The sequence below is a fragment of the Myotis nattereri genome (genome assembly GCF_964212035.1).
Source record: "Myotis nattereri genome assembly, chromosome: X".
NCBI classification, from domain to species: domain Eukaryota; kingdom Metazoa; phylum Chordata; class Mammalia; order Chiroptera; family Vespertilionidae; genus Myotis; species Myotis nattereri.
In genome coordinates this window covers 25,738,874-25,766,151 of record NC_138078.1, presented here as the reverse complement: position 1 = coordinate 25,766,151, position 27,278 = coordinate 25,738,874, and the positions used below count along the sequence as shown (strand labels likewise).

At 38.9% G+C, this 27,278-nt stretch overlaps 1 protein-coding gene across 1 annotated transcript; it reads right to left on the bottom strand.

Annotated features, from left to right (window-relative positions):
• Positions 1-3,150: 3,150 nt before the first annotated feature.
• LOC308511544 (dynein light chain 1, cytoplasmic-like) lies at positions 3,151-3,447 on the bottom strand (the record flags this gene model as incomplete). The annotated part of the gene is made up of 1 exon (XM_081081565.1): positions 3,151-3,447. The coding sequence occupies one exon, from the start codon at positions 3,445-3,447 to the stop codon at positions 3,151-3,153; it is 297 nt and encodes a 98-aa protein (XP_080937691.1).
• Positions 3,448-27,278: the final 23,831 nt, after the last annotated feature.

Below are 27,278 nucleotides of genomic sequence, written 5' to 3'. Positions count from 1 at the left end.
TTGACTGATGAGTTTGCTGAACACTGCTAGGAGATGTATTGGCAAACATATTGCTATAAGAGATGTCTGAGATTTTGCTGGCTATGCTTTTTTTCTAGTAGTTTTATGGTTTCACAGCTTACATTTAAGTCTTTTATCCATTTTGAGTTTATTCCTGTGTAAGGCATAATTTGGTGGTCTAGTTTCATTTTTTGCATGTACCTGTCCAATTTTCCTAATGCTATTTTTAAAAGAGACTGTCTTTACTCAATTATGTGCTTTTGCCTACTTTGTTAAATATTAAGTGAATGTAATGGCTTGGGTTGATATATGGGTTCTCTGTATTGTTCCAATGATCTATATGCCTGTTCTTGTGCTAGTACCAGACTGTTTTGATTACAGTGGCTTGTAGTATAACTTGATATCTGATATTGTGATCTCTCCCACTTTGTACTTCTTTCTCAGGATTGCTGTGGCTGTTCAGGGTCTTTTGTGATTCCGTATAAATTTTTGGAGAGTTTTATCTAGATCTGTGAAATATCCCATTGGTGTTTTAATAGGAATTTTGATTAATTGCTTTGGGGGGAGACATTTTAATCATGCTAATTCTACCAGTCCATGAACATGGCATATTCTTCCTCTTGTTTATATCTTCTGTCACTTTTTTCAATGCTCTATAGTTTTCCGAGTACAGATCTTTAAGTCTTTAACCTCCTTGGTTAAGTTTATTCTTAAGTATCTTAATTTTGGGTTGCAATAGAAAATGAGACTTTTTTTGTTTCTCTTTCTGAGAGTTCATTATTGGTGTATAAAACTGCCATTGATGTTAATTTGTATCCTGCAACATTGCTGAATTCATTTATTAAACCTCATAGTTTTGTGATGGAGTTTTTATAGTTTTCTACACACAATATCATGCCATCTGAGAATAATGACAGATTTACTTCCTCCTTTCAATCTAGATGCCTTTTGTGTTTTCTTCTTGTCTGATCTCTGTGATTCCAGTACTATGTTGAATAAGAGTAGTGAAAGCAGGCATCATTGTCTTATTCATGTTATTAGGGGAAATGGTTTTAGTTTTTGCCCATTGAGTATGTTGTCTATAGTTTTATCATACATGGCCTTTATTATGTTGCGGTCCCTCTATTCTCACTTTGCTGAGAGTTTTTATTTAAAAAGGGTGTTGGATTTTGTATAATGCTTTTTCTGCATGTAATCATATGATCATGTGATTTTTTACTTTCAATTTGTTTTTTTGATGTATCACATTTATTGATTTGTGAATATTGTACAAGTCTTGTGTCTCTGGAATCAATCCCACTTGGTCATGGTGTATGATCCTTTTAATATATTGCTGCATCCTATTTTCTAATATTTTATTGAGGTTTTTAACATCTATGTTCATCAGGGATATTGACTTGTAATTCTCTCTCTTTGTAGTGTCTTTATCTGGTTTTGGAATTAGGATAATGTTGGCCTCCTGTAAAGAGCTTGACAGTGTTCCTTCCTCTTGGAGTTTTTGGAATAGTCTGAGGAGGATAGGTATTACTTCTTCTTTGAATATTTGATAAAACTCTCCTGTGAAGCCACCTAAACCAGGGATTTTATTTACCAGGAGTTTTTTTTTATTATTGTTTTTATTATGGTTTCAATCTCATCAGTGGTTTTTGTCCTTTTCGTGTTATCTGACTCTTTCTGATTCAGTTTTAGAAGATTGTATTTTTCTAGGAATTTGTCCAATTCACCCAGATTATCCAATTTGTGGGCATAAAGCTGTTCATAGTATTTTCTTATAATCCTTTGTATTTATGTGGTGTCAGTTGTTACTTTACCTCTTTTGTTTCTAATTTTATTTATTTGCACTCTTTCTCTTTGTTTCTTGATGAGTGTGGTTAAAGTTTCATTAATCTTGCTTATTGTTTCAAAGAACTAGCCCTTGGTTTCATTAAACTTATGTATTGTATTATAGTCTCTATGTCATATATTTCCACTCTATTATTTATTATTTCCTTCCTTCTACTTACTCTGAACTTTTCTTATTGTTTCTTTCTAAGATTTTAAGTTGTATGGTTAGATAACATTAAAATTTGTTCCTTTTTTTGAGGTAGGCCTCTAGTGCTATTACCTTCCCTCTGAATACTGCTTTTACTGTGTCCCATTGATTTGGGCTTGTAGTGTGTTCATTTTCATTTGTTTCTAGAAGTTTTTTTTTATTATTATTTCTTTATTGATCTCATTAGTAACCATTAATTTTCTAAAACATGCTAAGTAGCCCCCATTTTCTTAATGTTTTAATGGTATTTTTAGTGTAATTGATATCTAATTTCATGCCATTGTGAACCAAGAAGATGATTGATGCAGTTTCAATCTTCTTAAACTTGTAGCGACTTCTTTTGGGTCCTAACATGTGGTCTGCCTTTGAAAATGTCCCATGTGGACAATAGAGCAATCTATATTCTGCAGCTTTGGGGTGAAATGTTCTGTAAATATCAATTAAATTAAGTGTGCCATTTAGAGTCACTCTTTTGTTGTTGATTTTTTTTTTTTTTTTGGTCTGGAACATCTATCCAGTGAAGCCAATGTGGTGTTAAAGCCCCATACTATGACTATATTGCTGTTGATCTCTCCCTTAAAGTACTCCAGAAGTTTTTTTATATATTTAGGTGATCCTATGTTGGATGCATATGTTTACCAGGGTTAAATCTTCTTGTTGTTTTGATCCCTTTGGTATTATGTAGTGGCCTTTATTGTCTCTCATGATGGCCTTCATTTTGAAATCTATTTGCCATATATGAGTATTGCTAGCCCAGATTTTTTTCTCATTTCCATTTGCATAGAAAAGTTTTTTCCCATTCTTTCATTGTCATCCTGTGTGAGTCTTTTGTTATGAGGTGGGTCTCTTGTAGACAGCATATATGGGTCATATTTTCTTTTCTTTTTTTCTCCAACAAATTTTATTTTGGGAAAGGAATGGATTTTGAGGAGAAAAAAACATGGGGCAGAGAGGTATGGAATAGAAAATAAATACAAATGTAAGCTTCTTTGCTAATTGTTTTATAATCACAACAAATGAGTACAGGGAATACCCTGTATAAAACAACACAATAAAGGTTCAAGATCAAGGTGTTCCTTTAGGCAAGGCTGAAGATTTCTGACTCTGGTATTTGGAATTTAGGCTGCAATCCTTATTTTTGGATGGATCACTGATTTGAACAGAAGAATGGCCACTTGGCCCAGGTAGAAGTAGATGAAGTATTTGGTTTCATGTGTCACGTAACTACCGAAGTTCCTCCCCATGATGCAGTGCCAGGTGGGGTTATACTTCTTGTCAAACTCCTTCTTAATATGGGCCGCAATGTCCTTTTCTATGTTATATTTCTCCAACGCCTGAGTAGCACATTCCATGGAGTCATGTTGCATCTCCTCCGACATATTGACATTTTTGATCACCGCTTTTCGGTCGCACATGGATACAGTGGAGCAGTGGCTGGCCCACGGCAACAGTCTCCTGGAGGAGGGGCTGGTGAGGCTCAGACCCAGCTAGAGAAGCCATCGCTACCGAAGCCGTGGGTCATATTTTCTTTCTTTCTTTTTTTTTAATTTATTGCTTAAGGTATTACAAAGGGTATTACATATGTGTCCATTTTATCCGCCTGCCCTAGACAGTCCCCTAGCCTCCCCTATCCCCCAATGTCTTATGTCCACTGGTTATGCTTATATGCATGCATACAAGTCCTTTAGTTGATCTCTTACCCTCCTACCTCCTGCCCCCAACCCTCCCCGGCCTTCCCGCTGCAGTTGACAATCTGTTTGAGGCAGCTCTGCCTCTGTATCTATTATTGTTCAAAAGTTTATAATGGTCTCTATTATCCATGAATGAGTGAGATCATGTGGTATTTTTCCTTCATTGACTGGCTTATTTCACTTAGCATAATGCCCTCCAGTTCCATCCATGCCGTTGCAAATGGTAAGAGTTCCTTCCTTTTTAGAGCAGCATACTATTCCATCGTGTAGATGTACCACAGTTTTCTAATCCATTCATCTACTGATGGGCACTTAGGCTGTTTCCAGATCTTAGCTATGGTGAATTGTGCTGCTATGAACATAGGGGTGCATATATCCTTTCTGATTGGTGTTTCTGGTTTCTTGGGATATACTCCTAGAAGTGGGATCACAGGGTCAAATGGGAGTTCCATTTGAAGATTTTGAGGAAACTCCATACTGTCTTCCATAGTGGCTGCACCAGTCTGCATTCCCACCAGCAGTGCACAAGTGTTCCTTTTTCTCCACATCCTCTCCAGCACTTGTCGTTTGTTGATTTGTTGATGATAGCCAGTCTGACAGGTGTGAGATGATACCTCATTATTGTTTTGATTTGCATCTCTCGGATGATTAGTGACTTTGAGCATGTTTTCATATGTCTCTTGGCTTTCTGAATGTCCTCTTTTGAAAGGTGTCTATTTAGGTCCTTTGCCCACTTTTTGATTGGATTGTTTATCTTCCTTTTGTTGAGTTGTATGAGTTCCCTATAAATTTTGGAGATTAGGCCCTTATCAGATATGACATTGGCAAATATGTTTTCCCACACAGTGGGTTTTCTTGTTGTTTTGTTGATGGTTTCTTTTGCTGTGCAGAAGCTTTTTATTTTGATGAAGTCCCATTTGTTTATTTTCTCTTTAGTTTCAAGTGCCCTAGGAGCTGTGTCAGTGAAGAAATTGCTTTGGCATATGTCTGAGATTTTGTTGCCTTTGGATTCTTCTAGAATTTTTATGGTTTCCTGTCGTACATTTAAGTCCTTTATCCATTTTGAGTTTATTTTTGTGTATGGTGTAAGTTGGTGGTCTAGTTTCATTTTCTTGCATATATCTGTCCAATTTTCCCAACACCATTTATTGAAGAGACTATCTTGGCTCCATTGTATGTTCTTGCCTCCTTTGTCAAATATTAATTCAGCATATTGGTTCGGGCCGATTTCTGGGCTCTCTATTCTATTCCATTGATCTATATGCCTATTCTTGTGCCAGTACCAGGCAGTTTTGAGAACAGTGGCTTTGTAATACAACTTGATATCTGGTATTGAGATCCCACCTACTTTGTTCTTTTTCAGGATTGCTGCAGCTATTCGGGGTCTTTTTTTATTCCAGATGAATTTTTGGAGAGTTCGTTCTAGATCTCTGAAGTATGCCGTTGGTATTTTAATGGGAAGTGCGTTGAATTTATAGATTGCTTTGGGTAGTATGGACATTTTAATGATGTTGATTCTACCAATCCAGGAACACGGTATGTTCTTCCATCTGTTTATGTCTTCCTCTATATCTTTTTTCAACGTCCTGTAGTTTTCTGAGTAGAGGTCTTTTACCTCTTTAGTTAAGTTGATTCCTAGGTAGCTTAATTTTTTTGGTGCAATGGTAAACGGGATTGCTTTTATAATCTCGCTTTCTGAAAGTTCACTACTGGTGTATAGAAATGCCTCCGATTTCTTGGGGTTAATTTTGTATCCTGCTACATTGCCAAATTCATGTATTAAGTCTAGTAGCTTTTGGATGGAGTCTCTGGGGTTTTGTATGTATAATATCATGTCGTCTGCAAATAAGGACAGTTTTACTTCCTCTTTTCCAATTTGGATGCCTTTTATTTCTTCTTCTTGCCGAATTGCAATGGCTAACACTTCCAGTACTATGTTGAACAGGAGTGGTGAGAGGGGGCATCCCTGTCTTGTTCCTGTTCTTAGGGGAAATGGTGTAAGTTTTTGTCCATTGAGTATGATGTTGGCTGTGGGCCTGTCATATATGGCTTTTATTATGTTGAGGTATGATCCTTCTACTCCCACCTTGCTGAGAGTTTTTATCAAAAATGGGTGTTGAATTTTGTCAAATGCTTTTTCTGCATCAATTGATATGACCATGTGGTTTTTTTCTTTCAGTTTGTTTATGTGATGTATCACGTTTATTGATTTGCGGATATTGTACCATCCTTGCATCCCTGGGATAAATCCTACTTGGTCATGGTGTATGATCTTTCTGATGTACTGCTGGATCCGATTTGCTAAGATTTTGTTGAGGATTTTGGCATCTATGTTCATGAGGGATATTGGCCTGTAGTTCTCTTTCATTGTGTTGTCTTTACCTGGTTTTGGTATTAGGGTGATGCTGGCTTCATAGAATGAGCTTGGAAGTGTTCCTTCCTCTTGAATTTTTTGTAGTAGTCTGAGGAGGATAGGTTTTAGTTCTTCCTTGAATGTTTGGTAAAACTCCCCTGTGAAGCCGTCTGGTCCTGGGCTTTTGTTTGATGGAAGCTTTTTGATGACTGCTTCAATTTCTTCCATAGTTATTGGCCTGTTGAGATTTTTAGATTCTTCCTGATTGAGTTTTGGAATGTTGTATTTTTCTAGGAATTTGTCCATTTCCTCCAGGTTGTCTAGTTTGTTGGAGTAGAGCTGTCCATAGTATTTTTTAATGATCATTTGTATTTCTGTGGGGTCTGTTGTTATTTCGCCTCTATCGTTTCTGATTTTGTTTATTTGGGTCCTCTCTCTTTGCTTCTTGGTGAGTCTGGCTAGAGGTTTGTCAATCTTGTTTATCCTTTCAAAGAACCAGCTCTTGGTTTCATTGATTTTCTGTATTGTTTTTTTGGTCTCTATGTCATTTATTTCTGCTCTAATCTTTATTATTTCCTTCCTTCTGTTCACTCTGGGGTTTTCTTGTTGCTCTCTTTCTAATTCTTTGAGTTGTAGAGTTAGATGATTTACTACCATGTTTTCTTGTTTTTTGAGATAGGCCTGTAGAGCTATAAACTTCCCTCTCAAGACTGCTTTCATTGTGTCCCATAGGTTTTGGATTGTTGTGTTTTCATTGTCATTAGTTTCCAGGATGTTTTTAATTTCTTCTTTGATCTCATTGGTAACCCAATCAATATTTAATAGCATGCTATTCAGCTTCCAGGTGTTTGAGTATTTTTGGTTGTTTTTATTGTAGTTTATTTCTAATATTATGCCATCGTGGTCTGTGAAGATGCTTTTTATTATTTCAATCTTCTTGAATTTGGGGATACTTTGCTTGTGACCCAATATATGGTCTATTTTTGAATATGTCTTATGAGCATTTGAGTAGAATGTATATTCCCTGGCTTTGGGGTGGAGTGTTCTGAAGATGTCTATTAAGTCCATCTGATCTAGTGAGTCATTTAGGATTGCTGTATCTTTGCTGATTGTTTGTCTAGAGGACTTATCCAGTGCTGTCAGTGGTGTATTAAAGTCCCCTACTATGATTGTATTGTTGTCGATCTCTCCTTTGATATCTTCCAGGAGTTTTTTTATGAATTTGGGTGCTCCTGCATTGGGTGCATATATGTTTACCAGAGTTATATCTTCTTGTTGTATTGATCCCTTTAGTATTATGAAGTGGCCTTCCTTATCTCTTGTTATGGCCTTCACTTTGAGGTCTATTTTGTCCGATATAAGTATTGCTACCCCAGCTTCCTTTTCCTTTCCATTTGCTGAAAGATATTTTTCCATCCTTTCACTTTCAGTCTGTGTGAGTCCCTTCTAATGAGGTGGGTTTCTTCTAAACAGCAGATGTATGGGGTCATGTTTTTTTATCCATTCAGCCACTCGATGTCTTTTGGTTGGAGCATTTAGTCCGTTTACGTTTAAAGTTATTATTGAAAGGTACTTGTTTGTAGCCATTTCTGTTTTTGTGTGGCTGTTTTCTTTCTGAGCTTTTTATTTCTTCTTTTTATACCAGTCCCTTTATCATTCCTTGCATTGCTGGCTTGGTGGTGATAAACTCCCTTAGCCTTTTTTTTTGTCTGTGAAGCTTCTTATTTCCCCTTCAAGTTTGAATGATAGCCTTGCTGGATAGAGTATTCTTGGATTCAGTCCTTTGCTTTGCATCACTTTGTAAATTTCTGTCCATTCTTTTCTGGCCTGATGTGTTTCTGTTGAGAAATCATTTGACAATCCTATGGGAGATCCCTTGTATGTAACTTTCCGTCTCTCTCTTGCAGCCTGTAAGATTCTCTCTTTGTCCTGAACGTTTGCCATGGTAATTATGATGTGTCTTGGTGTGGGTCTTTTCGGGTTCACCTTGTTTGGGACTCTCTGGGTTTTTGTGACTTTTTTCTTCCCCACCTCAGGGAAATTTTCTGATATTATTTTTTCTAATAGGTTTTCTAATCCTTGTTCATCCTTCTGTTGTTCTGGTACCCCTATTATTCGTATGTAGTTTCATTTCATGTTGTCCCAAAGCTCCCTTAGGTTCTCCTCCAGTCTTTTAATTTTTTTCTCCAATTGCAGTTTGGGTGTGTTTTTCTTCCTTGTCTTCTAATTCACCAATTCGGTCTTCTGCTTGTCCTAGTCTACTGTTGATACTTTCAATGGAGTTTTTCATTTCAGCTATATCACTCTTCATTTCTTCTTGGGTATTACTTAAGTTGTTGATTTTTTCATCTGTTTCTTCTAGCTTCTTATAGAGGTTGTCGATTTTTTCCTCCATCCGGTTTATGCACTCTAGGACCCTTATTCTGAATTCTTTTTCTGTCATGTTGCATGCCTCTGTATTACTTAGCTGCTTTTCTGGAGAGTCCTCCTTCTCTTTCCATTGGGGGTTTCTTTGTCTACCCATGTTTGATCTCACTGACATATCTAGACGTTGAGTCGTTCAGTGGTTGCTCCCTTGGTGGCAGTGACTCCTTGGTCTGTGGTTGCTCTTCGGGCGGTTGCGGTAGCAGCTGCTCTTCAGTTGGCAGCAGCTCCTCTGGTGGGTGCTGTTCACAGCTGTGGTGGCTCTTCTGGCTGGTGGGGCGAGGTTTCACGTACAGCTGCTGTTCCTCAGCAGAGGGTGTTGGTGCTCAGGAGGTTGCTGTTGCTTGGATCTGCTGCATTGATTTAAAGGCACAAAATACAACACAACAAGGCACCACATACCAGGCACTATACGCAAATATATTCACGATATTAATAACCCCAAATAAAGGTGACCACCTGAATTAAGAGAATTAGGGGATAAGGAAGAAGGAAGAGAAAAAGATAAAAGAGAAAAAAGAAAAGAAAAGTAGGGACCAAAAAAAGGAGTGCAAAAATGGAATTGGGAAAAAGAGGGGGGGAAATAAAAGCGAGAAAAGAAAAGAAAAGAAAAAAAAAAGAGCGAAAAGAGAGAATGAAGTGGAAGAGGGGAAGAGACTTATTTTATTTGAGGAGAATACTCCTATAGAACAGCCATTAATCCCAACAAATTCCAGCAACAGCTCCCTGGAGATGAATGCAAACTAGAAACAACCAATAATATAACGATGAAAATAGAATGGAGAACACTAATCCCAAAATAAAATAAAGAGAAAATAAAATGGCACTTTAAAAAAAATGGTAAAATGGTAGCAGTAATAATACTGGTTAAAAATAAGAAGGTAGTAATTAAAAGGGTAAAATCAGGTATTGGAAAAAAGAAGAAAGAGAAACAAAAAACAAAAGAAAAGAAAAAAGAAGAAAAAAAATTGGTTTCTTAGTTAAAAGGTGAAAAAAGAAAAAAAAATTGCAGTAGTGAAGGTCCTTTGGTTCTTCTATTCTTCAGTGTGGCTCACCTTAGACCTGCCAGGTATTCAGGAGAGTGTTGAGTTTCCCTGCGATACACTGTTCCTCTGTGTTGTAAACCACAGTCCTTATTTTAAAGCAAGCTGCATTTGTTTCCCAGACTGCCTTATTTTGTGTTTAGCAAAGAGTCAGTTTGTGGGTCAGCCTTTGGGTGGCAGTGTTCTGGGGTTGGCCTCTGAGGCTATAGGGCCTCTCTGTCCAGTGGAAGTTCACTGCCCAGAGCTGGCTGCGTAATAGTTAGTTACCAGGGCTGTGTTGTTGCTGGGATTGAAAATCCCTCTATAGGCCAGACCCTGTTAACTCCCAGGGACTGATCAGGTTATTTTAATCCTTGATCTCCTACAGGGTGGAATCTGGGTGTGGCTGTGCTCCTTGCCTGGGGGCTGGGGGGAGGAGTCTCCCTCTCTGGAGAGAATGGCTGCCCCAGTCCTTGGCTCAGGGGTGTCTCAGCACTCAATTCGCTGCCACCTCTCCCGGCCCCCCTTCTCTCCTCAGTCTCTCCCCAGATTCCACTCCTCCGCACACTCTCCCTCTCTTCAGCACAGGTGAGTGTCTGTATCCGAAATGTCCCATGAACAGGATTCAGTAAAAACAAACAAAACACTGGCGGCGGAAACGGGAAAGGCTTGGTTTCTGTAAGCTTCTTCTCTTACCGGGACTGCATGGTCTGGTCAGCTCTTCAGGCTGCCCCCTTTAGGCTCAGTCCTCTGTGATCACAGAACCCAGCTCTCAATTCCCCTGGCGGCGCCAGGAATCCTGCAGTTCTCCTTTCCCTTCAGGGGCTGTGCCTGTCCCAAGGGATGCGGCTGTCTGCCACGCGGTCTCCCTCCGACTCTCTGGGTTCAGAGGTCTGGCAAACTTTCCTGCCCAAATCCCTGTTTTTTTTTTACCTTTCCAGGGGAGTTCTGCTCTTCCCGGCTGCAAACCGTCTCACCAGCTGAGCAATTTCGCCAATTCGGGGTGGATGTTACTAGTTTCAGCTGCTCACTCCATTTGCTCCGGGACATGACCTTGGACGCGTCTGCCTATACCGCCGCCATCTTGCTCCTCCCATATTTTCTTATATATTCAGCTAACATATGTCCTTTGATTGGAGCATTTAATCCATTTAAACTTAATGTTATTATTGATATGTACTTATTTATTTCCATTTTAATTCTTTATGCCTGTTTCTCCCCCCCCCCTTTTTTTTTGCATTTTTACACCAGTCCCTTTAACATTTCTTGAAATGCTGCTTGGTGGTGATAAACTCCTTTAGCTTTTTTTTGTCTGAGTAACTTTTTTAAAAAAATATATATTTTATTGATTTTTAACAGAGAGGAAGGGAGAGGGACAGAGAATCAGAAACATCCACGAGAGAGAAACATCGATCAGCTGCCTCCTGCATGCTCCCCACTGGGGATGTGCCCACAACCAAGACACATGTCCTTGGCTGGAATCGAACCTGGGACCCCTGAGTCCCCAGGCCAACACCCCAACCGGTCAGGGCTGTCTAAGTAACTCTTTATTTCACCACCTATTTTAAATTAGAGGCCCAGTGCATGAAATTTGTGCACTCAGGGGGGTCCCTCAGCTCAGCCCGTGCCCTCTTTCAGTCCAGGAGCCCTCAGGGGATGTCCGTCGGACATCCCTAGCACTGTAGCAGAGGTGGGAGAGGCTCCCACCACTGCTGCTGTGCTCACCAACCTTGAGCCCAGCTTCTGGCTGAGCGGCGCTTCCCCTCTGGGAGCTCATTGACCACCAGGGGGCAGCTCGTGCATTGAGAATCTACCCCTAGTGGTCAGTGAGCATCTTAGCAACTGGTTGTTCTGCTGTTTGGTCAATTTGCATATTAGGCTTTTATTATATAAGACTAGAGGCCCGGTGCACAAAAATTTGTGCACTGGCGGGGGAGGGGTTGTAGAGGAGAGTGTCCCTCAGCCCCACTTGTGCCCTCTCACAGTCTGGGACCCCTCGGGAGATAACCACCTGCTGGCTTAGGCCTTCTCTCCAGGTGGCAGATGGCAGGCCTGATCCCTCGGTGCCTTCCCAGCCTCCCCAAGTCGTGCACACGGCAGGGCCGATCCGGGTGTTGGGGCACCAACCCGGGTCGGGTTGCACACAGACGCCCACGCGGGCTGGCTGATCTCTGTTGCCCTGCCCGGCCACCCCGGCTTGGGTCGCACACGGATGCCCGCTGCCCAGGGTGGCAGATAGCAGGCCCGGATGGTGACAGGGCTGGCGGGATGGTGCTGTTCCGCCCCACCGCCCAGGGTCACAAATAGCAGGCCCAGAGGATGGTGGGGCAGGCAGGATAGCGCTGTCTCACCCTGCCTGAGGTATGCAAATTAGCCGCCATATTTGTTGACAGTTAATTTCCATATCGCACTGATTAGCCAATGGGATGGGTATTGAAGGTATGGCCAATTACCATGTTTGTTTATTATTAGATAGGACTAGGGGCCCAGTGCTCAAATTCTTGCACCTTGAAAGGAACTGTGGGCCTCGAGGCTGCAGGGGGTGCAGGGGCAGGTCTCGGCCAATCCTCCATGTCCCTTCCCGGCCCCTCCCACTGCGGCCCACAGTCCTCTGTCTGCCACTACTCCCAAGCGCTGATGGCGCATGCCTCGCTCACACCAAATAATGACACGGAGAGATTGGGGCCGGTGCCAGCAGTGGGTGCAAGCAGGGCTGGCTCTGTCAGCGAGTGCAAGCGGCAGCTGATGCCCTGATCACCCCTCAGGAGCAGGGGGAGGTGGAGAAGCCCTCAAGGGTGATTGGGGCCAGCAGCTGCCACTTGCACCCACTGACAGTGCAGAGCAATCGGGGCCAGCGCCAAGTGGCGGCTCTGGCCCCAGCAGCAGATGCAAGTGGGGCCGGCACAGGCAGCAGGCACAAGAGCCGGGCAGGACCCCGGCGCATGGGAGCAAAGAATTTTCAGTAACCACCAGAGGCTCACCCCAATAACAGCAACTGGTGCCCCACCTTGGTCTGGCACCCCCGCTCACCTGCTCCACCATCCCACCACCACTGACACTGCCATGTTCTGCACTCTGCCGCCTGCTGCCAACGCCTGCCATGTTCCGCGCATGCTCCCTGGTGGTCAGCGCATGTCATAGTGACCAGTTAAGTTGTTCCGCCGTTTGGTCTATTTGCATATTAGGGTTTTATATATATGGATACTAGCCTTTTTGTATAGAGTAATCTTGGTCTCAGATCCTTGCTTTTCATTACCTTAAATACTTAATACCATTACCCTCTGGCCTGTAGTTTCTGATGAGAAATTAGCTCACAACCTTATGGGAGCTCCTTAGTAGGTAACACATTGCTTTTCTCTTGCTTCCTTTAAGATTCTCTGTCTTTAATTTTTGGCATTTCGATTATGCTGTGTCTTGGCATGGACCTGTTAGAGTTCTTTTTGCTTGATAGTTTCTGTGCATCCTGAACTTGTGTGACTTTTTCCTTCACCAGGTTAGGGGCATTTTCTGTCATTATTTCTTTAAATGTGTTCTCTATCCCTTGCTCACTTTCTTCCCATTCTAGTACTCATATGATGTGAATATCATGTTTCATATTATACCACAATTCCCTTAAACTGTCCACCTGTTTTTTAGTTGTATTTTCTTTTTGGTTCTCTGATTGAATACTTTTCTCTACCTGTCTTCCAATTCAATGACCCAATCTTTGGCTTCCTCTAATCTGCTATTTATTCCTCCCAATATATTCATTATTTTTGCTATGTCATTCTTCATTTCCAGATGGTCATTTTTCATAGTTTCTATGTTTCTTCTCATGCTGCTGAACATCCTTATAAATATTACTGTGAGCTCTATATTGGATAACTTGTTTATATCCATTTCATTTAGCTCTTCTCCTGGAAAATTTTATTGTTCTTTCATTTGGGGCTTTTTGTTTCTTTGTTTCTCAATTTTGGCAGCCTGCTTGAGTTTGTTTCTATGCATTAGGTATATATTCTATTACTCTCAGTTTTTTGGAGGATATCTGGTACAGGCCAATGTCAGATACTGTTGGTGACTGGCCCTGAGTACTGTGTTTGGAGCTATCATCAATCCACACCTTTGGCTCACTCTGTTAGGGCTGGTGTGTTTGGAAAGAACCAAATGCACACCAATGTCTGCTTTTCTTAGCCCTGGGTCCAGAAGCAGATCATTTGGAGACTCAAAACATGCAGAGATATGCCTCTGCCTGCAATCTGATTGTTCTTGTCAGCTTCTTAATGAGCCTCAGGGTGTAGATGAACTCCATGGGGTGGGCTAGAGGTTTCTCCAATGGGCATGGCAATTGTTTCCCCCCAGGCTAAAGTTGCCTGGATCTTAAATGTGTCCCTGAGAAAGATGTCCTCTGCAGTATTGGGGAATGGCTCAGCACAGGAACCCAGGTGGCTGCCTCTGAGCTCTATACCCAGAACTACCAACTCTGCATTTTTCTCATACAACTCTAGTCCACTCTGCTCTCCCCTTGCCAGAGACCAAAGTGAGTGACTGCACACAAAATTTTGTGCATTGGCTCTTTAAGAGTGTGGCTGCATTTCTAGCTATTCTCCCTGGAATACAGAAACTCCACTGTTTTTCACAGCCAGATTTTATGTGGGCATTTTTCTGTGTGCTCCTCTAGGCTGGGAAGCCCAGCTTAGGATTTAGACTGCAGAGTTCTCAGTGGGAACCTTCCACAGCTGAAATGTCCCTTCAGAATTTCAGCTTCTACTGTGGGAATCAGTCAGCCCTCTCATGCCTCCACAATTCCTACCAGTCTCTGTATAGTTTCCACTTTATGTCCTTCATTACAAGGGTTCTCTCCACGTAGTCTTCAGTTGATTATTCAGGATGTTCTTTCTATATTTTAGTTATAATGCTAATTTGGTGTTGGGACCATGTAAATGTAGCTTCCACTTAAGCAGCCCCCATCTTGGAATTCTCTCTCCTTATTCCTTTAATTTGAATGAAATACAAATACCCATGACAAAGCATTCATTAAGCAAATCAGCATTAAAAATATAAATAATATAGCATCTTAGTTACACACATTTGTGCACACACAGAAACACACACAGACTGGAAGGAATACACTAAAAATTAGTAATGGATATAAGTGGATGATATTATTGTTAACTTTTATTTTCTTCTTTGAAATCTCTTTTTGAATACTTTCAAATTATCAATAGAATGAATTCCTTTTATAAATATAAACAAATACTGATTAAAGCATTACATGAGGCAGAGTGTCTCAGGTATTTTGGGACAATATAACACCATTGGTAGCTGCTTATTTTCTCTTCCTTTATGTAGTTGTTCAGAATTTTAAATATGTTTCCTAAGAACATGATTCATTGAGAGTCTTAGAAGTGGCCACTCGAAGGATACTAGAGGATATGCTATGAGTTTCCTTTTAGAGGTTGTGCTGGAAGAAGTAAATACTAAATTACCCACACAATGAAAAAGTCCAGGAACTATTTGAGGAAGTAAGGAATACTAGGGGTTCACGTGAGAGACTCCAGGTGTAGCTATGGGGAATATGTTTTGAATAGGAAGCACAGATAAGGATGAAGGGTTGTAAGAGTCATTATTAAGAGAAATAGATACCTTCTTTAAGAGGAACTACCAATAGAAGTTATTGGAACTAAGAAACACACACACACACAAAAATAATGACTTTCTCCAGAAAATACCATTAGGCATGGCTGGTTGAGTGGTAAGCTCAGACTGGATATTAGTACTCAGAATTCTCTGGTCCTGGTCATCACTTGCTCATCCATGACATATTGAGGAGGACAGAAAGGCTTGCCCTTCAGTGTTTTATAACAGTTGTGTTACTACTTTCCATTATTTGACCTAGTAGGGTATCAGATAATGGAATTTTATGAAGAAAGGCTGATGATGGTTTCACCTCTTATATGACCTTCCTTGGTAACCTCATCCACATTTTTCAAAGGCTGAAAGTTCTGAAGAAAGGCTGGCATTCTTGTGCGTTCCTACTTTGTGTGCACTTTTGTTGCTTGCTTATACTGTGAAAACATATTTTCAAAGACCATTGTAACTTCTTCAAATCTGAAACTTGGAATTATGCCCAAACTACAGAATCTCCATTTGGGGACCAGCATATCAATCACATTCGATGACAGTGTCTTATTGATTTATTAGATACACAAATCCAGTGAACTTTTCATGAATGCATATTATAAACATACAATACATTTTCTTTTTTTCTGGTCAAGCATTTGTTTCCTAAATACCTGTTTGTAAAATTTATTTAAATTATATTTTTAGCTTTTACTGTTCTGTGAGTGCTGTTTAAGAGTTTATCTATTATCTTTCTAGGAATATTTTTCCTTGATCTTTATGAGGAAATATTGTTTGTATTAAGATGATTAAACATGTACTGTGCACTGCCAGAGTTTTAGTTTCTACAAAAGCCTTTCCTCTTGTCTTTGGCAGCTATTTACATTATTCCCTAATGCCATCTGTACCCCATGCCAATTCCTTGGGTTTCCAGGCCTCCTGTGCTCCTATGATAGTTTCCATTTACTTCCCAAAGGATCCTCAGAGACCACCACATTTATACCTTCAGAGACCACTGCATTTATACCCTTCAAATTCTTTTGTTTTGTTTCATTTAAGAAAATATGTCTTTGGTTATTCACATATGCATATTAGAAATAGGCTGGCATTCAGAATTAAGACTTAGATAATGTGATGATAGTTTTGCTACCTATAGATTTACCCCTGTTTCTGGCAGATATCTGTATAATATTTTCTTGGGAAACAAAAGGATTATCTATCTTATTTTTACATTTTCAAAATAATTAAACTTTTGATCATCTATGTTCATTGTTTTATTGTTGATCAAGTAAACACATTAGAATGTTTTATAAATAATATATAACCATGACTATTAAGAAAATGAATATAAAATATATAGAATATAATATATATATATATATATATATATATATATATATATATATATATGGAGAGAGAGAGAGAGAGAGAGAGAGAGAGAGAGAGAGAGAGAGAGAGAGAGAGTCACAGGTAATATTAGACTTCTAATAATTTAACCTCTCAGCAGAAAGTCACATAATTTTCTTCATTTTGATTTTTTCCTGAGGAGATTTTCAGTGTCACAAAGATACCTATCCTATTCCTTTATTTTATTGTAACTTAGTTTGTTATTAGTCATTGCATTCTAATTTCTTTGTCAAATCTTTTTTTCTAATTTATTATTATGTTGCACACAATTTTGTACCTGGCCTAGAGTTGCATGGGGCTAAACGCTAGAACTTAACTTAGTCAACAGATACTCATTGTTCTGAGATAACACCTTACTCCCAGCTGTCACACATCATAAAAATTATTCTCTCCAAAGAACTGAGTATAGAAACTATATTTCAACACATTTGCTGAGCTTCCATCTAAACAAGGTAGGCTATGTTGGGAACATAAGGATAATTAGGACTCAAGTGTTACTGAGGAATGGTCCCTGTAAACAAGGTTCAGTGGGAGTAGACCAAGAGAAGAGACAACAGTATCATACTTCTGGGCATATTTGTGAAATAATGAGTATTCTGGTTTGGTTGCAGTATGAGGATAAAGAAAAGGAAATTTGGCCTCAAATGAAAGATAACATACACTTTAGTTAGTTGTTATTAATCCTCATATGAAGATATTTTTCCATCGAATTTTAGAAATAGTGGAAGGAAGGGGAGAGACAGAGAGAGAAACATCTATGTGAGAGAGACACATTGTTTGGTTGCCTCCTGCACATGCCCAGACAAGGACCTGGAATGGAGCCTGCAACCCAGGTGCATGCCCTTGACTGGAATTGAACCTGGGACCCTTCAGTCCATGGGCAGACACTCTATCCAAAACAGCTAGGGTGAGAACATACACTTTAAAGCTAAGGGATAGGGTCTTCATTCTTTAGTTTGGTGGAAGCCAATGCAAGTTTGTGGTAATGAGATTAGTCAGAGAATATAAATTTGTTAGCAGTATGTGGGATACACTAGAATGAGGAATGATTAAAATAACAGAAACCTAGCAAGAGACTATTATGTTAAATACGGAAGAGATGAGATATGACTTTAGAAATAGGAACGTGGGGAAGGGAATGGATTAAAAAGACTTTATCGAGACAGAATGAACAAAAATCAGAACTTATTTAAATTGTCATTTTTCCTAGAAGTGGGCCCTTTTTAAAATTGTACCACATTTAAATATGACCCCTGCTATTCATATATATTATTTTCCTTCCTTGTTTGTCTGTTATTGCTCACAATTCTATTCCTAGCTTTGTGGCACCTAATAGTCTTATCTCTAACTTTCCATAGCCATGTTGAACATTACATTTTAATTACTTATCAGACTTAATTCACTGGCTTACTGATATTAGCCTTCAACTTGTTTCTCTGTGATACTGCTTTATGTCTCAGTTATACTAGACATATGGTAAATGCATTGATCAATATTTTTAAAATGTGGGAGGAGAGACACATGTTGAAGTAAAACAATGACTTTTCTTCCTATATTTAGGATGTCCATATGAGGAGCATATGATGGAAAATGTTTGTAGAATTGGTAATGAGAATTATCCAATCCAAAGAATTTTTATGTTGTGATTTGTAGTTTAAATTTAGATTTTCAGAAAGTGAAAATTATCTGTTAAATCAAGCATATGTAATCTATAAAAATGATGACAAAAATTAAGCTCTGGTGTGTTCTATTGATAACTATTGTGTGTGAAGTTTATCATATTTCCAAAAACTAATATTGTATATTTATTCATATTTTAATGTCAGTGATCAGTATTCATTTAGAGCACACTCAGCATTTCCAAATAATTTCCCTTATTAAATTTTGTATATATAATTACTTAATTTGGATTTAAATTTAAATGGCTACTTTTAATAGTGAGAACAGACATTTCAGTATAATTAAAAAGGAGAAAATTAAGAAATTCATTTTTTGCTGCTTAACCTCTGAATTTTTTTTTGCTATTTCACAATTTCCTCATTATTTGGCTTCATGACTTCATTATAATTAATTGATTTCTCTGCTATGTTTATATAAAAAATACTGCTAATGAATATGCAAGCACAGAGGCTATTACCTTTACAACTCTAATTCCTTAAATATTGCTGAAAATAAAGTCTAGCAGGTGATAGCAATATTTATGATGAAAACTCTGACTTGTGATTTGATGAAGGGCACATTTAACTCTATAATTTCTTTTGCATCTTGACAAGGTCTGTAATTTCTGTACCCCCTCAGGAAATTATACGGTTGATTTACAGTTCAAAGAGTCTCAGTAGGATATTGACTCCATTTATAAGTTGGAAAATTAGAATTACTAGGCTTAAGAATTTAACCTCAAGTGACTTGAATTGTGGGTGTGTATTTCCCTTCTCTTTGAAGACAGCACTGCTCTAATGGTAGCACTGATGTCTATATGTGGCTTCTTCACCTATTTAATCTACTGTGTGTGTACAAAGATACTAGAATGAGTAAGGAATTCAATATTTATGTCAGGCCACAAATAAAAAAAATCACAGTCTATATTATTATTTCATTATTTTAGTAGAATATCTTAAATTTTATAACATATCACAAAAGGATAATAAATAAATTTTTGGAAGGCATTTTTGTCTATCAATGTGATGTAATTCTAATTCGAATGTTAGGAAAATTGACAAAAATGGTTCCAAAGAGAAATCCCACAATTCACTTGATATTAGAAAACAATATCAAAAAGTTAGATGACAACATAAAATATGTTGTTAAAATATTTTTATAAACTCACTCTAATATATAATATCTAGTTTGCCAAATGCTTATATGAGTAGAATGTAACAGGTGTCACCATGTTTCCTCCAACCTGGTGAAGGAACATAACAGAGGTATCACCAACCAGTGTTACTATAGATAATACTTTTTGTAAGGGACTGAGATATAAAGTTGCTCTCTAAATTGTTCAGTTAAGCCCAGCCAGGGTGACTCAGTGGTTGTTCATCAACCCATGAACAAGAGGTCACAGGTTCAATATTCAGGGCACATGCCCGAGTTGTGGGCTCAATCCCCAGTAGGGGGCATGCAGGAGGCAGCTGATCCATTATTCTCATCATTGATGTCTCTCTCTCTCTCTCTCTCTCTCTCTCTCTCTCTCTCTCTCTCTCTTTCTCCATCTCTCCCTCCCTCTCTCTCTTCCTTCCTCTCTGAAACTATTAAAAACTATTCACTTAAGAGTACAAGGTTAAAATGAAGAGGAAGTTTTGTCCCAGGCTAAGTGTTTGAGAGTTTTTGGCCATTGTTTTTAGGAAAAATTTAAGGCAGGATAAGCTGAGATTTAGAGAAGTTTCTCTAAGAGCATTTTCTTTGGATGACAGCATGTGTGCTATGGTGAGGATTTGTTTTATCACCAGATCTACAAGTCAATATAATTGAATCTATTCTGTATTGTTTTCAGTCCATAGAGAGCTAGACTATCATTTAATTTCTATGGGATTTTCTCATCTGAGTCACATAGGATATACTGGGCTTCAAGCCTGACTGGAATCCACAGGAGGTTTTCTCTCTTCAGGCGATATTAGAGGCTGATTTTAAGATTATTTTTATTTGTATTGATTAATGTGAAAATCTCACATGGTAATATGTGGAGGAACTAGTGGCATAACTTCATTTATCCATTGATTCACTCATTTATCCAAATCTATTATTTGCCAGGCTCTGTTCCAAGCAGAGGTCATTTAACATTGAACAAAACAGATAAAAATCTATCCTCTGAGTTCTTACATACAGTTGGAAAGACAAACAATTAACAAGATGAATAGGTAAATTAGGTAGGAAAGTGTATAATGAAAAGCATTAAGGAGAAAAAATATAGGAAGATAGCCAGGTAAAGGGTGTTCATGGTGGAGGACTGCAATTTAAACTCTGGAGGAAGAGAAAATACTAACCAGACTGAAAAGAAACATAATCACTGTGTAATTGTATCTTTAGTAATGAACAAGTATTCTAAGTTTGTAAACCCACTTCTATAAATATTAGACATAAAGCAAATTATACCAATTTAGATTTTTTTTTTAACTTACAGAAAATGTTCCAAATCACCATCTTTCATTGGTGCATACTAGAATTTACCTAAATATTTTTTCTGTTACATTCCTGAAATGATTTATTAGGGAAGTTGGAAAATTCATTTAAGATATACTTATTAGGCATTTTTTGCTACAAAAGAGAAAATGGTATTATACCCTTCAAATGAACAAAATATATCAAATAACATTCTGTATGTAAATGTTGGATAAGAGGCACAGTGAGACTGTGATTCCTGAGAGAAGATAAACAGCAAAATTATCTCTGCCCACCCCGCATCTTTCTAACAGGAGACACTTTCTAGACTGGAACAAAAAAAGTGGAGATCAAACAAAGATGGATGTACTATCTGAGCAGAGCAAAAAGAGATATAATCATTCATGGCTATTGACAGAGCTCTAATTTGAGGGAATGGGTATTGACAAAAAAGGAAACTGGTCAGAGAAGTAGCTCTATTCAAGTCTCCTTCTATCACCATTTATCCCCCTTTTACCCTCTTCTACCTCCCCCACCCCCTCTTTCACTCTGGTAATCACCCTACTGCTGTAGGTGTCAATGAGTGTTTCTTTTTCCACTTAACCCCTTCATCTTTTTCACCCAATCCTCCAAACCCCCTCCCTTCTGACACCTGTAGGTCTGTTCTCTGTATCTATGAGTCTGTTTCTATTGTGCTTATTAGTTAATTTTGTTCATTAGCTTCCACATATAAGTGAAATTACATGGTATTTATATTTCTCTGTCTGGCTTATTTCATGATGGATAATACTCTCCAGGTCCATGTTGTCACCAAAGTTAGGACTTCTTTCCTTTGTATAGCCAAATAGTATTCCATTGTGAAAATGTACCATAGCATTTTTATCAATTGATCTACTGATGGACACTTGATCTGCTTCCAAGTCTTAGCTATTATAAATAAAGCTGCTATTAACATATTTTTTTTTTCTGATTGAAGTTTCAGGATTCTTAGGATATATTCCCAGATGTGCAACCACTGGGTCATAAGTTAGTTCCATTTTTCCTTTTTTGAGGAAACTCCATACTGTTTTCCACAGTGGCTACACTAATCTGCATTCATACCAACAGTGCACAAGGGTTCAGTTTTCTCCACATCCTCACCAATACTTGTTGTGTGTTGATTTATTGATGATAGCCATTCTGACATGTGCGAGGTGATCTCTCATTGTGATTTTAATTTGCATTTGTCTGATGATTAGTGACATTGAACATCTTTTATTTTTTTAAATATTTTATTGGTTTTTTACAGAGAGGAATAGAGAGTTAGAAACATCAATGAGAGAGAAACATCGATCAGCTGCCTCCTGCATACTCCCCAATGGGGATGTGCCCGCGACCGGAATCGAACCTGGGGCCCTTCAGTCCGCAGACCGACGCTCTATCCACTGAGCCAAATTGGTTAAGGCGAGCATCTTTTTTTTTTAATATATTTTATTGATTTTTTTACAGAGAGGAAGGGAGAGAGATAGAAAGTTAGAAACATCGATGAGAGAGAAACATCGATCAGCTGCCTCCTGCACATCTCCTACTGGGGATATGCCCACAACGGAGGTACATGCCCTGGGACCTTTCAGTCCGCAGGCCGACGCTCTATCCACTGAGCCAAACCGGTTTCGGCAAGGCGAGCATCTTTTACTATGTCTATTTTCTATCTATATGCCCTCTTTGGAGAAGTATTTATTCAGGTCCTTTGCCTGGGTTCTTTAATCCTCACCATAAATTATACTTTTTATTGATTTTCTAGAAGAGTAAGGGAAGGAGAGAGAGAGAGAGAGAGAGAGAGAGAGAGAGAGAGAGAGAGAGAGAGAGAGAATCTTTGATGTGAGGGAGACACATTGATTGGTTGCCTCCCGGACACGCCTCACAGTGGCTGTGGACTGAACCTACAACCCCAGGTGTGTGCCCTTGACCAGGAATTCAATCCGGAACCCTTTGGTGTTATTGAACCCAGGACCCAACAATCTAACCACTGAGAAATACTGACCAGGGCATAGGCATTTTTTTATGCAATTGTAAATGGATTTTTTTTTTTTTAGTTTTCCATTCTGTTAGTCCATTATTGGTATATAAAAATGCAACTGATTTCTGGATATTTATTGTGTATCCTGCTACTTTACTGAACTTTTTAATCAGTACTAGTGGATTTTTGGTTTAATTTAGCTCTTTATCAGAGTCACAGAGCTTGGGCAAAATTAATTATTGTTGGTCTCCTCTTTTGTTCAAGATGACTAATGTTCATTTCTTGCTGAATAAATCAGAGAAACTTGGGAGTGGAGTGAAGCTGAGTCTAAGCAAGTCTTCTAAATATTCTTGGTGTTTTTCCTGAAAAATAAGTTGAATGATCTATTGAGCATGTTGTTAGTCTGACACTTGTTGGATGGTCTTAGAAATCATGTACTTGGTGAGACGAATGGCTGGGGATATAACAAACAAAATAAATATTAACAACTGTATAAGAGAATAAAACCAAGGCTTAAGGCCTCCAGGAGGTAATTGAGAGGATGCCAGGATGTTAGTGCTAATGTGTCCCTAGATAGCAGACTGTGGACACTATCTTTTGGTGATTGCCCAAAACATTTTTTCTGTTTGCATGTATGTTACAAATGTTTTTAATGATGGCATAGATGTTAGAGTTGTTTCAGAGATGACATGCACAGCAGCCACATCTGACCACTCACAAATGTCCCCTTGAGAAGCCAGAATCATATCAAATGACAAAAGGTTATGAAGGAATGCTTTTTCAAATTCTTGCAATTCTAGGGTGATTATGTTTATAGTTTTAATGTGATTACTCACAATTCTTGTTACCTCCTAGAACAAAGCTTGAAAAATGTGGGAGTTTTATATATTTCCTAAGTGGAACTCCTGAAGGTGTCTCTGGGCAAGAACTTTGCTCTTATAGGGTCCTCAGTAGTGGTTAAGTGCTCTAATTTTACCTATAGTTTTTTGAGTTTCCATTTCAGTGACTGCAACTAATTAAAAGTGAGAGTCAGATTTTCTTTTAAAAGCTAGAATCTTGTACCTGAGCTTTTATCTATAACACATAGTGGGTTTTTTTTTTTTTATATTACTTAGTTCTTTTGGGACTAGAAAATCCCAAGTCAGAGGTAATAGAACATTTAGGATGAGAGAAAAGGCAGTCCAGTTAAAGATCAGTAAGGGCTACTAAAATAATTTAGATATCAGGATTATGTCCAACTAGAGACCCGGTGCACGAATTTGTGCACCATTGGGTCCCTCAGCCTGGCCTGCAGGATCGGGCCAAAATTGACTCTCTGACACCCCCTGAGGGATTCTGAGTTGTGAGAAGGTGACGGCCAAGCTGAGGGACTCCACTGATGCAAGATCGGGGCTGGAGAAGGATGAGTGAGGTTGGCCAGCCAGGAAGGTATCATGGGAGGTCTCCCGGGCATGTCTGGCCCATCTCACTCAGTTCTGATCAGCCAGACCCCAGCAGCAAGCTAACCTACCAGTTGGAGTGTCTGCCCCTGGTGGTCAGTGCATGTCATAGAGAGAGGTTGAGTGGCCTTAGCATATCATTAGCATATTATTATTTGATTGGTTGAATGGATGACCAGATGACTGGACACTTAGCATATTAGGCTTTTATTAATAAGATAAGCAGGTATCAGTAAAATAACTATAGAAAAGAAAAGTTTCCATGAAATAAAGAGACAAGGATATTTATAATATCAGATTCCATGGATAACTTTACCAGTGAAATTAATTCTCTGTTCACTTGAGAGGGCAAGTAAATACCCTCAGTGGGGAAAATTCCTTCTACAGAAGTATAGCAACAGTAGTAAAAGTGACCCTTTTAAATGGGGAAGCTTCTAGCCAATGGGATAACATGCAAATAACAGTAAGGAAATATTCAGAGCCATGAGATGTAGAGAGTTAAATAAAATCTCATTTTCAATGGAGAAAGGGTCACACTGGATGTAGCTCTCTTCCTTGCCTTACCTTTACAAATTTGCCAGGACTATGGGTTTTTTTGTTTTGTTTTTTTTGACAAATGGGACAAGAGGGTACCACTTATTCTAGGTAAGGAGTGAAGTTTAATCATCAATATTGGAGGAGTAGTTAATTTTTTTCCTGTGATAGGTAATCTTGTGAAGGTCATAGAATAAGTTTCAAACCAAAGACTGAGGCAAGATGAAGTAGTTTCTGGTTGTCTTAGAATCTCATTTGAGAGGATAATATATCCATCTTGTTTCAAATGGCCTTTTCAATTTCAGAAGCCTTATAATAAGAGATTTTGATTTCCTTGATTAGAGGATCATGTTGTAAGTGGAATAAATAATATCTTGTCTGATTGCAATGGTATTGGGACAGATTTATAAGCTGTTAATTTACATATTACAAGCTAATGAGTTTCCCTTGGCCTCAGGTATTTTATTGCCACATGAGCTTTAACTTTAAGTATAATCACCTCTTGTGGTAAAAATAATGCATTTAGTAGGTCAATCACCTATTTCCTGTTTTCAACTGGTATTCCAGGTTCAATCATAAGTCCTTTGGCTTTCCATAACATACCAAAGTCATGTACTACTCCAAAAGCATATCTACTGTCATATAGACATTAACTCTTTTCTATAGCTAAAGTGCAGGCTCTTGTCACAGCCCAAAATTTTGTTACTGGAATTGATTTTGTGTTGAGTAGAAGCTCATATTATACAGCGTTTTTAAAATCTGTAATGGCATATCCTACCTGGAGTCTCCCTACTAACGTGCAGAAGTATGTCCTATCAACAAATATAATGAAATGTGGATCAAAAAGAGGAAGTTCTGCAATACCAGAGTGGGGAAGGATTAAAGTTTGGGTAGCTGAAATGCAGTCATGTAATTGTTCTTCAGTCAATAGACGAAGAAAATTAGTGGGATAAAGATGTTGACAACACTGAATAGGAATCAGAGAAGGAATGGAGAGTAATGTTAGACAGAGAAAGTAAAAGTATCTTATAAGAGATAAGGATAGAGATTGAAAAAAGTTGCATCTTTTAAGTCAGGAGGAAGTTTTGAACAACATGGGGCATATGAATATTCAAGATATGAGCTAGCACATCATTTATGGTTTGAACACAGATCTAAAGGAGACTAAAATATCCAGTGTGGCTCTAGCTCCCATTATGTTTCTGTGATACCTAGATACTGTCCTTCTCTCTCTCCTATGAACAAATAGAAAAAAGGTGAAGAAATCTGTGACCTCCAAGTTGGAGGCAGAGGAGAGAAAGATTTTTAAGCATTCGATGCTGTAAACAAAGAGAGAGCCCACAAAAGCTGAGAGGATTTCCAAAATGGTGGGGGAGTAAGTGAAAGCTAAGCAGACATGTTCCCAGGACCAAACTGGAACTACAACTAAAATACAGAAAAAAACATCCTGAATAATCAACTGAAGCTTAGCTGGAGAGAACCCTGATAACCAAGGATGAAACGTGGAAACCACAAAGAGACTGGTAGGAAATGCAGAGACCCAAGAGGGCTGACCAGGCTCCCACAGGCATCAACTGAAGTTCCAGAGGGATATCTCAGCTATGGGGAGTTTCCACTGAGAACTCTGGGGTCTAAACCCCAAGCTGAGCTCCCAAGCCCAGAACACCAGAACTGAGAAAGGTGCCCACATAACATCTGGCTGTGAATAGCAAGCAGTGAGGTTGCTGTCTGCCAGGGATAAATGGCTGGAAATGCAGACACCCTCTTAAAGAGCCAACACACAAAATTTCATGTGCAGCCACTCACCTTGATCTCTGGCAGAGAGAGGGCAGAATGGACTAGAGCTGTGTGAGCAGAATCCAGGATTGGGTGCTCTGGGGTTAGAGTTTGGAAGGCAGCCACCCTGGTTTCCTGTGCTGAGTAATTTCCTCATACTGCATAGGACATCTTTCTCCAGCAGAGTTTTATCATACAGGCAGTTTTTGCCTTGGGGAGGGGGAACTAATTGTCCCACCCTGTTGGAGAACCTCTCACCATCCCCCCATGGTCAATAGCCTGAGACTAATCAAGACTGAATAATAATCAGACTGCAGGCAAAGGTTGATATCTGGAGGCTTTGAGACTTTGCCTGATCTCCTTTTGGGCCCAGGTATAGGAAAAGCAGAACCTGGTGCACATCTTGTCATTTCCAAATGCACTCAGCTATAGCAGAAGGAGCCACAAACTTTGTATTGCAGATAGCTCCAAACAGAGTACTCAGGGCCAGTCAGAAACAGGGTCTGACATTGTCCTGCACTAGAGATTGAGATTCATAGCAGATCTACCTAATACATAGGCAGCCAAAATGGTGAGACAAAAACAAAACAAAACAAAATAAAACACACACACACACACACACACACACACACATGCAAAAACAAGCCTTAAATGAAAGAACAAGAGAATTCTCCAGAAGAAGAGATAAATGAAATGGAGAAAAGAAATTTATCAGATATAGAATTCAGAATAATGATGAGAAAGAAGATTGAGAGTATAATAAAAGATATAGTCAGTATGAGAAAAGAGCCATTGGAAATGAAGAACGACATAGCACTAATAATGAAAATATTAGAAGAAATAAACAGCAGATTAGAGGAAGCCAAGGATTTGATCAGTGAATTAGAAGATAGGGTAGAGAAAATCAC